Source organism: Saccostrea cucullata, unplaced genomic scaffold, assembly GCF_032062105.1.
Source record: "Saccostrea cucullata isolate Sc308-1 unplaced genomic scaffold, CSIRO_AGI_Scuc_v1 ctg1164, whole genome shotgun sequence".
NCBI classification, from domain to species: Eukaryota; Metazoa; Mollusca; class Bivalvia; order Ostreida; family Ostreidae; genus Saccostrea; species Saccostrea cuccullata.
The window spans coordinates 12,589-25,825 of record NW_026929875.1 but is presented as its reverse complement, the minus strand read 5'-3'; the positions used below and the strand labels follow the sequence as shown (position 1 = coordinate 25,825).

At 31.3% G+C, this 13,237-nt stretch overlaps 1 protein-coding gene and 1 long non-coding RNA gene across 2 annotated transcripts; both read left to right on the top strand.

Annotated features, from left to right (window-relative positions):
• The first annotated feature begins 1,380 nt into the window (after positions 1-1,380).
• LOC134282351 (uncharacterized) lies at positions 1,381-3,755 on the top strand. Its single transcript, XM_062764754.1, has 4 exons — positions 1,381-1,479; positions 2,828-2,883; positions 3,199-3,303; positions 3,547-3,755. Exons 1-4 carry the CDS (start codon positions 1,412-1,414, stop codon positions 3,717-3,719), a joined length of 402 nt encoding a protein of 133 aa, XP_062620738.1. The 5' UTR covers positions 1,381-1,411; the 3' UTR covers positions 3,720-3,755.
• Positions 3,756-3,763: 8 nt separating this feature from the next.
• LOC134282350 (uncharacterized) lies at positions 3,764-6,977 on the top strand. The gene is made up of 3 exons (XR_009995273.1): positions 3,764-3,812; positions 5,847-5,924; positions 6,755-6,977. It is a non-coding gene; the product is annotated as an uncharacterized LOC134282350 (long non-coding RNA).
• The last annotated feature ends 6,260 nt before the right edge of the window (positions 6,978-13,237 follow it).

Genomic DNA, 13,237 nt, shown 5'->3' with positions numbered 1-13,237 from the left:
ATACACTTAACTACAGATTAATCGAATAATTATGTAATTCAGCTGTGGAAGTGTGCTGCAAGTAAAAACATAAATATAACTAGAGCAAAGCTCGTTGCAAAGCAACGAGTAGGTCTTCCGTCCTGTTTGACCGGAAGTGGCTTTCATTTTTAACAAAAATGAAAAATAACGTCCAAAAATGGTTTGATTCCTCTAAATCCATGTTAATTATTGCAAAAATAAGCCATTTTCTGTTACTTCGGGTTTGACCGGAAGTGACGACGACGGACGGAAAATTGATTTTATTGCTCCCAGAGACATAGGTTACCAAATAAACTTGTCAAGAACGTCAAAAATACGCTTTATCCGACCACTTCCGGTTTGACAGGAACCGGACGTATTTTGACGACTTCAATAGATTAAGCTTGACATTTTGAACAACTTTGCTTCTTTGACGTATCACAAATTCTCAATACTTTTTGAGATATAAAGGAAAAACTTTCGGCCCCTCCAGGCCCCTGATTTAAGGAGCCAGCCCTTTTTTCGAGATGTCATTTGAAAGATCTTGGAATTCTACACCTTTTTTGTTCTACATGCTTTAACAAAATATTTCTAGGTAAAAAGTTATCGCTGAAAAGGTGCTTAAAATTTTGAAATTCTTGATAGGACTATTTTCGGACCATAGCGAGTGTCGGCGCTTCGTACTTCCGGTAGTTGTGATATACTTAGTGCACTTCTCCAAAAGTTGCTCTAGCATCACTGAAAATTTCAAGCTTCTGTGATAAGTGCTTTTTGAGAAATCTGCCGGACAAAGTGACCCTCTAAAAATCACTAAATCGCAGAAATCTCGGAACCGGAAGTGACGTCATCAAAATAAAAAATATATGTCTAGATTTTTTGATGTTCTATCAGACCTGAAAGTTTCATGAAAATCGATCGAGCCGTTTTCGAGAAATCTCGCGCACAAAATCGGTAAGAAAAAAAAACAATAATAAAAATAGTGGAAAAGAAACCTAAGAAAACAATAAGGTCTTCCGCTGAAGACGGAAGACCTTAATTAAATTAATGATTAGATGCACATGCAATATACATTGCTATGCACATGTGCACAATATATAAAAACATGAGTCGTCACATAAGCATATAACGGATACATTGAAAATAAATAATAGATATGTTTATTAAGTATTTATTATCTTTCAATATTTTGGGACGTGGCTAGGAAACAGATATTCACAAATGTGGTGCAGTGCTATTCCGGAAATAGCATCCTGTTAAAAACTCTGCTCCATTATTATCATATTTCAAGTTTCTACATTAAACAAATCTCACATATGCTGATCACAATACTTCCTTATAATACGTATACATGATAATTTTAAAATAAGACGCAGTTTCAGTGTGAATTGCTTAGTGTTGAAATAGCGCTAAAATGATCTACATCGTATCAACAATATGTTGGTTGTTCATACAAAATATAATCGCAAAACGTTGTTCTGGGTAAGTTTTTATACCAAAAAGATAATGGGTAAATGCTTAAAAAAGAAACGTATTGGGAACTTATTGTATATGACATTGACTTTGTCGGTGCGAGAATTTGAGTATCGAAAACAATCGTTTGTGCCCGATCGCACGTTAATTAATTTTTTTTTGTACAGTAAATTATCTAAAGAAAATGGTACTTTTCAAAACAGGTTAGGTCTGTGATGTCGTATGGCGCCATTAAAGATCAAAGTGCCTTTTTCTAGAGTATGATATTCACTGTTGAAACATATAAATGATGCATTAACACAGGACCTTTTATGTTTCATTGATCAAGGTAATAAAAAAAGAAAATTTGAAATTCCCAGTATTATATATAAATTCGTTACTTCTTCCGAAGTACAGAGTTCATCGTCGGTCGATGTTCTACATCCTTGTCGGTATTTTTTTCTTATTTCTCTTTGGTAGACGTCCATGGATAAACTATTGACAGTTGGTAGTCAGCGAAACATTGTCAATATTAAAATTTCTTCTGATAAATTTGTTTCTTGTTTTATTTAACGTATCAAGCTTTCATGTTCATGTTTTTGTTTTACTTTACCTTTTTACAAGTTCTAATTGCCTATGACCTTTACCTATGACGTTTCAGCACCAAACTACCCCTATCTAAAAAGTGGAAATGTTCACTTTAATGAGGCTACATAAAATATGGACGTTTTCAAGGCCCAAATAGGACATGTTCATACCTTTATTTTAATCAAATGATAATTAAATGTCTCAAGAATATATTTCTAAGAAATGTATTTACCTGATAAAAACTCTTCTATGTATGTTAAATAAATTATAGGTAAATTCTATTCTCTTAAACAAAGGGACACAACAAAATTGTTTCGTGGAAAAAAAAACTATAAGCCTTCAACAGAGTATCTACTACTTACGTAGCCGCTACATGAAGCTACGCTCTTTACTGGGGAGTAGAGTTAACTTTGCCGCAAGGACGGAGGAAGGAGAGCTAGCTTAATTCTTTAATCCTGAGTACCAAATCCAAGATGACCTATTTAGTTACGCTTTGCAACATAAATGATTCTACTTAAAAAAGTCATATTTTCTTCATATGAGAAATCAATGTAATTTACTTATCTAATTTTGCTTGAAATAAACTTTCTTGGACGCAAAAATGAGTTTATATTAATAATATTTTAAATAGAAACCTGCCACTTATAGGTTAGGGGATAATGAAGCTGTCAGTTCAATTAAGTTAGATATTTAAGACTTAGTTGCTAGGTTAGCCGCTACGGTTTTGAACGCAGTCATTTACTGAATAGACATGTAAAGTTCATTTTTGATTCGTCAAATGTATTTGTAGTCCTATAAAATGCTGTAGAGGTTACAAATGGGACCCTGAAGTAGAAGAGTGTATACGTACGTAATGTTACTTACTTTTCGTACACATATAAGCTGATTTTTATGATTATTCGATACATTTGAAGTATGAAATGAAAGCCAAAAAGACATCTTTGACTTTTGTACACTACTCAATTCTAATTGCTTTATTAAATCAGTATCATCATTATTTTTTATAAAATCACTTAAGAGAATTGTAGTAAAATTGTGTAATTTTACAAAACTTCAGAACTACTAACATGTAATATATCATCTTTTTAAAGTTGAACTACACGGTTATTTCAGATTTCATTTTCATTTTCATTTCTGATATATCTTTTCATTTAAATGTAGCCTGTAAATACCCATATTTTGGAAGAGGCTGTGGTTTCAAATGTAATTGTTCTGAATCTGAATGGAACCCGTTTGAAGGACGTGGATTAATTTCACAATCTACTGGTAAGCTATAGTAATACTTTGAATAGAAACGTATACAGATTGATTTCATTACACAAATTGAAAAAAAATATTAATGTATTTTTCATATCAGCATATAAAAATAGAAAGACTGAAGCACACGTAAAACAAGACAGATACATGTATATGCATTTAATAAAAGTTGTAAGGAAAAACAATTATTTTCAATATGGGATTGTTTTTAATTATAGATTTTAAGATAATGAGTATTCTATTATCAATTAGTATCAAGCACGGCACCAGAAGAGGAAAGTTTGGAAACGGGGGATATTTCTTCATATATATCATCGGTAAATAAAACAAACCAGTCAAATTTTAAAGAAAGCACAGAAAGTGGGAGGATTACATTTGTAACAGAAACTTTCAGATTTCATTTTAAATTCCTGTTTTCTTCTTGATTTTCACATATCTATTCATTTTAATATAGCCTGTAAATACCCATTCTGAATGGAACCAGTTTGAAGGACGTGTGTTCATTTCACATTCTACTGGTAAGTTATAGTAATATTTTGATTAGAAACTTATAAAGATTGATTTTATTGCAAAAAATTATATAAATTTTTCCCATATTAACATGAGTTATTTATCCGACAGTTGTCAAAAATCTCCGTTGACTGATATATCTGTTACAGAAATCAACGTATCTTTATATACTTGTTTGGTTTGTAAAGTACGTCCGGATCCTTAGTTGATCAATTGCGAAATCTTAACATGATAACTTGAAAACATAAAAATACATACATCTATTAAAAGTCCATAAAAATCTCCTGTATCTCTCAGAATTTTTTTTCTCGACTTTTCTGATGGAGGTACACGGTTTCACTTTAATTTAAGGATGAGTTCTTTGTCTTTGATTCGGATGCTTTTCGTGCTCCCATTTTTACAAACATTTTGAAAATCAAGTTATGTCATGTCAACACTGCGAACTCGAATACAATCTATCAAATATTTGTGTCTTCGATTGCGTCTTTTGTTCGGTCAATTCAAATTTCGAACTAAAACTTATCTTATACCACAGCGCCGTCTATGTCGATATGATGTTGTACACATGTATATGTATTTTTTTTAAATGGAAAACTAGTGCACATAAACGTCATGATTCTTATTAATGAAGAAATATACTATAATTCTGGATTGATTTTTGATTTACGTTCCTCTCGAGAATTTATCAATTACTATCCCTTATAAAAATATGTTACTTAAATTAAGTAACAAAAACGTTGCGGTGGTATTTATAAAAAAAGCATCACACAAATAAGCAATATATTGCATTGAAAGATAAGTCTAATAAAATACGTAACTAAAGTTCAATGTCTTATTTCACAATATTTTTACGGGAGTCTGATAGGGCATAATATCAAAGAAAGTGCATGAACAAAAATGGGTTGTTGTATTTCTTTGAGATTAGATTAAAAACAAAAATCTGTATTTTAGCACAAACTTTCCAAATAAATACTGAGTAAATCGAATTTGAGGAAAGATTTTGTCTTTCTTTTTTGCACTTTCTTAATTTTCTTTAATTACGATCAATTGTTTAACTTGCCCAATTAGTTATCTTCTAGTCTAGAATCAACTGAAAAAAAGACAAGCATTTATCAAACGTATTTTGAATGTACCAAAATTCGGCTTCAAAAACATGTATTAGTCTAGTAGTGATTATTATGAATTACATTTACTGGTATTAAAATTGCCGTCAACTAAAGAAATGTTAAAAGAACTCTCAGTAAATTAAGATTAACTTCTAACATATTTGCAAGGTACATATTACAGTCTTATAATTTATGCATCAATGAAACAATTTAGGACTACAAAGAATTTAAATCTTTAAAGTTTTTTTTGTTGCTGTTGTTGTTTTTTTTTTTGTTTGTTTGTTTGTTTTTGATGTTGTTTTTTTTTTGTCTGTTTGTTTTGTTCTGTTTGTTTGTTTGTTTGTTTTTTTGCTTTTCAACTTGTGACACGAATGTTTCTTATTGATCAAAAAATTTATTACAAAAAATATTTTACATATCTTATAAAGCATATACTATTCATTGTGCAATGAATTCGAAATAACACTTTTCTACTGAAATTAATCTAAAAGTAACTGTCTTTGTTAAACAATTATTACAAACAAGATTATACAAGTATAAAAATGTTCTAACGCCTTCTAAACTCATGAATATACGAGAGTTGTTCTGTACGTTCATGGACATCTGTCATATTTTTTTTTATTAAACGTCATATTTTATTACAATCAAAAAGGAATATTTTAACAGCAATTTCAAATTATTTATATTAAAGTTATTCAAAGGTATCATGATTTAATGTAAACCTATCCAAAAATAAAGACAGCAAAAATGGGATCGGGGGAAGGTAATAATTTAGTAATTCATTTATAATACACTTAAGGATGGATTCTTTTCATATTTTACATATTCAGAAATAATGAAATTATGCATGGAAACATTTTAAGATATGCACAATGGCATGTAATCAAAAAAAATTGCTAACATGCCATTTTACATGGATTTTTAAAATTATTTTAGATATCAGAAGAAATCCTTACAAAGGACAGACCAACAAAATCATTGCTGTAAATACTGTTCACCAACCTCAAACCAACAGTAGGAACCGTTTTCTATACTTCAATCAACATAAATGAATCCACGATTAAAGTTAGAGTTAAGTTAAAGTAGAAAAAAAAACTCAAATAAAAATTCACCTTCTTTTTAATAGACAGTATTTCCCCTTAACGACCTATAAATGCAACCAATTTTTTTTCTATTTTCTGTGTTCTGATTTGACAAGAACAAAAAGGTGCACACATTGATATATCTCTCAAACAGAACTTTAGTCTTTTTTTATATCCTTATAATAAAAAAAATTGATTACTTCTACTCACCTCTACTCCGGTTTATCAAAAGATAGCAGAACGTTGACACTTGAAATTATTTTTAAAACAAGACTGTGGACATACAGGACCGACAGACTTAAATATCATTATAATGTCACTGTCAGATTATTGATGAGAATTGTCGTTTGTACTAATGCTAAACAAATTAGTTCAGGTTTCGGTTGCGATGATAGGAAAAAAACACGTGTCAGTCACATAAAATTTATAATTCTTAACCTTATAGTCTTTCTCGTCTTTGAACAAACCATAATGGTAAATCTAGGGTGTCGTCGGAACGATGCGCTTGTCGTCAATGTCAACGAGGGATTCGTCCAAGGTCTTGTATTTAATATACCGGTATTTGTGGACTTATGATATTCATAGAGTCTTTCAAAATTTACTTAATACATAGTTGTCAATTTAAGTACAGGTTTATCGATATTTTATCTTGATTACTTTTCATTTCTACTTCGCGACATAATGCATTCATACGATGTAAAAATAACACATTGTTTTTGTTTGTTTGTACTAACATGTACATGTAATAAACGTTCTATCTAGAATTTTTCACTCAAATGGTGACACTATCACTTGCCGATGGAGGGCAACGATTATTTACCTATACTCTGCACTCAGGGTGATCGAGCAGTGAGGCATCTTTTTCGTGCCAGAACTTACCGAAATACAGGACCTTTGCTTATGCTTTCTCACCTGAAGGACCGATATCTACGTCCCATAGTGGGATTCGAACCTACGTCGTAAGGATCAACTACCTAAACATACACTTTTACGCTGGGGACTAATAACGGATTGTAAGGAGCCTTCATATCTAAATGATTCTATAATTGTATTTACATGTATCAGTATATTTAAGAATAAACCAACTATAAGTAAGCTTTGTGGAATTTTTTTCTTGAAATGACTCATGGTCTGTTTCATTTGTAGAAAGTGGAATAAGTTGAAACCAAACACACGTATGATAAACAGTAGATATTTCACAATCAAATGAGTGTATGGGGAAACATCCGACAGTTTAAACAATAGTGATTTTTCACATTGTTTTAGTTTAACGCATTTAGAATTTGAAAATATGAAATAAATAATTATGCAAGGAACAAGAAATATTTTTCCATAACTCAAGCCCACCACAAGATACCACAGCGTCTAAAGACGTTAATGGTAAATCTAACAACCAAGCTACAGTACCGACCAGACCCAATGTGACACAAAGCAGTCCCAGAGCAGTCCCGGGGACTGCTTTCTGAGACTGCTAAAGCAGTCCCACAGCGGTCCCAGAGCAGTCCTACAACGGTCCCAGAGCAGTCCCACAGCAGTCCCAGAGCGGTTCCAGCAGTTCCAGCGGTCCCGGAGAGCAGTCCCAGCAGTCCCAGAAAGCAGTCCCAGCAGTCCCAGTGGGCGGGGTTTATTAATTTAATGGGCGGAGCTAACTCAGAAATGAGATTTCCAATAAACAATGGAAGTATAAAAGGCAGTAGAAATTGATTCTGTGTAGTATGCCAGGACTCCTTACATGTACACGACGGTCATTTATGAACAGAACATGTACGCGCATAAAAATTGAAATAATTATTAATACTGTTTATTGGAGGAAGAAGGCCTTCACACTTATATGTACATATATGAATTACACTGAACATGAATATTCAATCACAGTTCTTGTGTATATTAATAATTCTTTTGTGATTGATACTGCATGGTCCCCATGTTTATTTTTTATACAGAAAATTAAAAGTGAATTAAATATTTTCCACCTGAAGAAGCTTAAATAGATCTTATCATTATATGGCCAATTTAGACTATCGGGATACTCTAAAGTTAGAGTTTTCTTAAGTATTGGGGCTTTTAAAAAAATCTTTGTTAATTTTGCCAAATAATATTTTTCAGTCATGACTGTTACTGACATGTCAATTTAATTATCGTTAATGCCTAGTTCTATAAAACTCAGTTTTAAGTGTTTTATTTGTAAATATTAAGTGTACATCTAAATCGCAAATGGAAGCTTTCGGATTATGTCAAAATTGATTAAATTAAAAGAAATTCATCGCGTTTTTTATTATCACATTTTTTAGCATTCAATAAACAAATTGAAATTCAGGGTCATTGTTTACCAGCATGTTCAATGATGTGTAAAACTGATACAAATACCCAAATAACATGTATCAATTTTTCTGCCCAAAGGCGGGAGTTGATACCATCTTATAAACATTAATCGGCCAGGTAAACACTAGCAATACAAAAAAGAAATAAATCACAATTCCCGGTATTTTCATTTTTTTAAAAATAAATATACATGTACTCTTTTAATAACTTGTTTATTAATTAAAAGCTACCGGTAATTCATTAATTCCCCAATGATTATTTACATAGTTTATGTTACGGGAGAATGGTATATTTTCATTTCATGGTCATTTAATAAATTGTTGGGTTTTATTTGAGGGCTACATGGAATACTCTTTTTTTAGCGTGACGTCCTTATAAAATGTGTAGCATTTTTAATAAAAAAAATCTTATATCTAACTGTAATGATTATTTTTAAATAGTATCAATGCAAATTTTGAGTACATATTATAATTTACATTAAATAATTAAAAAGGCCCACATGAAGCTATTTTTTCTCATAAACTTAAAGTTTATTTTTAGGGATAAAAATTTTGTAACTAATTCCTTATTTATCAACTTTATTTTTGTTTACTTTATTCTAAATGCACATTAATTTGTGTAAATATACAGTCCCTGAAAATATCAATTAACTATAATAATCTCTACTTATTAAAAGAATGTAAGAAATCCTTGCTTATTAAACAGTTTAAACTCCTCTCTGCTGTAAGTAAAGAACAACAGGAGCCTGCCAAAGTCAGAATACACAAGGGGGCGGAGCTATCATGTCACTCAGAACCTTTTTCACACATGAGTGAACAAAGCAGTCCAAGAAAGCAGTCCCAGAAACAGCTGGGACTGCTTTTCATAGCAGTCCCAGAGCAGTCCCATAGCGGGCCCAGACAGTCCCACAGTGGTCCGAGAGCAGTCCCACAGCTATCCAAGAGCGATCCAAAAGCAGTTCTGGGGACTGCTTTCTTGGACTGCTTTGGTGTCAGGTTTGGTCTGGTCGGTACTGTATATGATAAACGTGATGACTTTAACTTTTCTATAGTCAACTTTCCTTATCTATTTAGCAATATACCTTCATCACCTATATATGAAGTTTATATATCTAAGTTAATTTGATACGCAAGAGCATGCTCTACGTACGAATAATGTCTAAAACGAGGTAAATTATTGACAAGCAATTTGATGAAGCAAGAATATCAACAGTCTCATTAAAGTTATCATTTCTTAAACACCCAATTTTATGTTAACGCCCCCAAAATCTATCTGATTCAAGATCAATAATTTACCGCCTGTCAATCATTAAAAAAACAATAGCTTCTGATTTGATTGACAGCTCAGCTACCTGTGCCTCCTGATAATCTGAGTTTGCATGTTTTGAAAACAATTACCTGGTCACGCGTCAAATGCTTTCATGTACCCGCATAGTATACACGCGGATTAGAAAACTCCAATATGTTTGAATTTTATTTCAAAAAATTATTGAAAGTAGGTTATAAAAACATTGACATAATAAAATATTTCTTTTCTATCTTCATTGCTATTTGTCACTTGTAAGTTTTATATTGTCCACATTTATCTGTAGAAAAAAAGACCGCGTCCACAGAAACCGGCTCTTATTGCCGTAATTAGAAGTCCAACGAATTAAATTATTTTTTAAGAAATGGGAATATAAGAAAAATATTCAGCACAAATAAACGGCATAGCATAGTTTTTAAAAGATGTTTTATTTTGTAGTATGGCTACAATCCGCACGATGTTGTACAGAAATTGATGTCAGAATTAATGCTCGAATTTCTTCTAGCGTCTATTTAATATACACGTAACAAACATGTGAAGATAAATAATAGTGATCGATTCTGAAATGAAGTCTTTCTAACCGTAACATTTTGTTAACACACGAAGAATAAAAAATATGGAATATTTTGGACATTGTTGGCCATAAAAAAAATTCCGATCGCGGTAAATGCATGTTCACATGCTCGACGAATCATAAGGTGGATCAATAATTTTTTTTATTTCAATTGTCAGACTTTTTAATCAAGTGAGTTCTTTTATTGAAGATTAAAAAACGATAAATATTATTGATTTGTATTTTTTACTCGTGAATTTTTCTTTTATGTAAGGAAAACATTTTCTAAAATGATATACATGAATCTTATCATTTTTTAAAATTCAAAACATTACCATGATTACGATAAAAGCGTTTAATTTACAAATAAATTCCATATTGAAATAATTATTTTACGTTGTTTCACTCAAAACCAGACACAAAACACGTAATGTTGACCCTGATTACCAAACACAGACTTCCTGTGTAATGCTACATATACACAGATTTTTGACATCTTGGGTATTGGGGGTCTCCAGGTAAATAACACCACTGTTACTTTGACCACTCCCCCACCTCAGGTAACCGTACGATAAAAAAATTGGTTCTTTAAATTCTATGGTCGATTCGATAACCTTGTCAGCAAATACAATTTATCATTGAGATAAATGCTGACTGACGATTATCATACTAATTGTTAGTCCATTATTTGTACATCGAATTGACAACAAATTTTTCCAGTTATTTCCTGATCATGACAAGAAGCAAACGGCGGATGTGAGCGGTCAGCAGAAGATGCTCAATCCTCCATGGCACCCATCCCACCTCTGATGTTTCGAACGTCCATGTTTGTTCTGCACCTATTTTGTATTGTTTTATGGACGTTGATATTGAATACTGTTCGTTATCTTCATATCCTTCGTAGAAGACATTTTTCTCTGGAGTCGAATTTCTCGAGACAAAATCTTCATCGGTCTATAAGAGTTATGGGGTGTTGGAAAGTACACAAATTATCATACTGTTAATGAAGGTTCTTTTAACTTATATGTAGGAATAAATCATTAAACACGCATTCTTACTTTACTTATACTCATAACCATATTTCAATTACTAATTAATATAAAACTAATGTCAACATTTAAGTGCTCAGAATATGAAATGATTAATTGTTTTGCGGCACAAAAGGCATATAATTTGTAAATGAAATAAAACGTCATAGTACGTATTAACTTTTCCTGGTACTATGCATTTGTAAGTTAGTGCATTTGAAAAAAACGAAATCTCTTATTCATTCACAATTAAACAACTCTACTTTGTGTGAGAGACCAATGCATTTCTATTTCATTGCAAAATCATTTATTATGAACATATCAAATATCTAAATGGAATCAAATATCTAAATAGAGGTCGTGATGCAAAAAAAAAAATTCTACTGATCTTTTTTTCTTATTACAAATCATTTTTTTTCAAATCTTTTATTGATAAAATTGCAGATATCTAAGAGTTGTATATTCTCTCTATGCACGTGTCGTCAGTGGTAGAGTTTGCTTCTTTCGCTATGACATTACTTATGTTGGAAAGATTTTACTGACATTCTCTACGTTCTACACTATAACATCCGTAACTTGTGAGACATTATATAAATATTGCATGTAGTTGAGTGTAACATTGACACCCCAAGATAACCATTGTCAACCAAGGCGCAGTCGAGATTGACAATGGTTTTCGATGGGTAGAAATTTTTTATATGTTACACTCAACTATACATGAAATATTTATTATATTATACTGAATGTTTATACAAATACATATAACAGTGAACCTTGCGTGCATAAATTTTGAGCAGTCGCTATTTTTTGGAATATCACCCGTCGTCAAGCACTGTTCACTGTTGCTACGTTGGAGGGCGTGGCTTCAGTATTCAACGGGTAATAGTGTTTTTTAACAAATGTTTCTTGATCAATCAGATTCAAATAATTTACATGAAAGTAAAATATGATGAAAAATATACTCATTTCAAAAACCTTTAAAATATTTTGCACAAGCAAAAACGTACAATCCGATCAAATAATAAAAAAAATTGACGGATATTTACATTTATGTGTATTATTTTATGAAGATAATGGGGCTGTATGTAATTAATTCTTCAATTATGAAGACACAGTTGAAATAAAAATGTTTAAGGAATTCTTGTCCTTCTTCAACTATGTTATGAAAATCATTCTTTAGTTTAAATTTAAAACAAGGAATCATTTGACAGCGAATAAATATTTATAATTACAGATTATATAAATTATCTAACTACTAATATCTAAGAGATATGCCATAGCAACACTTATTAGTCAATCATTTTAAGTGGGGACGTTATTTTTTTTTTTTAAGCCCTCATCCTAAATAGCATATTGCACTAACATATATTGATCCATTTATTACATTAATAGTGTCAGAGTGGTACCGCCCACCGCCGTACCTTAATGATAGACTTTGCTATGTGATTTTGAGGTGTAAGGTTTTATTCTCATCCCTGGTTCCAAATGCCAAAGCGAAAAAAATACCTCTTGTTTTTATTATATGTATTAAGCCTTATAATTAGCATATGTTTGAAAAACTGATATTTTATTTTCTTTTTCTCTTTAATTTTGAGCTTTTACCAACGAAGCAGTTTTTAAACTGCATGGTTAATATTTTTTTTATATATTTATTTCTACGTTTACATATCCGTTTTGAATGCATTTTATTTTGAACATGAAGAAACTTTATTTGTAATTTTATAAACGGGAAGTTTGTTTTCGTTTTTACTAGAAATATCACTTTTATATATACTCTTATAAGCCGGAATAAAATACACGAATATTCGGATCACAGTTTTACTGTCTCATCCTTTTAGTTTAGGATGTTTCTACTCGATCAAAGTTTGTTTGCAAATCTCGATATTCCTGTAGTGCATTTCAAAAGATGAACATAAAAAACGTTGTGAAGGGTACGCAAACAAAATTGTGGATTCCTTTTATTTTTTTTGCTACCTATCAGTTTAATTCCTCTTTATTCCTTAATTATTCGTTATTCTGCAAACAAAATAGTTACCT

Bases quoted from the DNA above. Each gene is read 5' to 3' on its own strand.
- LOC134282351 (XM_062764754.1), top strand. From the start codon at position 1,412: ATGATCTACATCGTATCAACAATATGTTGGTTGTTCATACAAAATATA. The intron at 1,480-2,827 runs GTAAGTTTTTAT...ATGTATTTGTAG, and splicing joins ATCGCAAAACGTTGTTCTGG to TCCTATAAAATGCTGTAGAG. The intron at 3,304-3,546 runs GTAAGCTATAGT...ATTATCAATTAG, and splicing joins ATTAATTTCACAATCTACTG to TATCAAGCACGGCACCAGAA.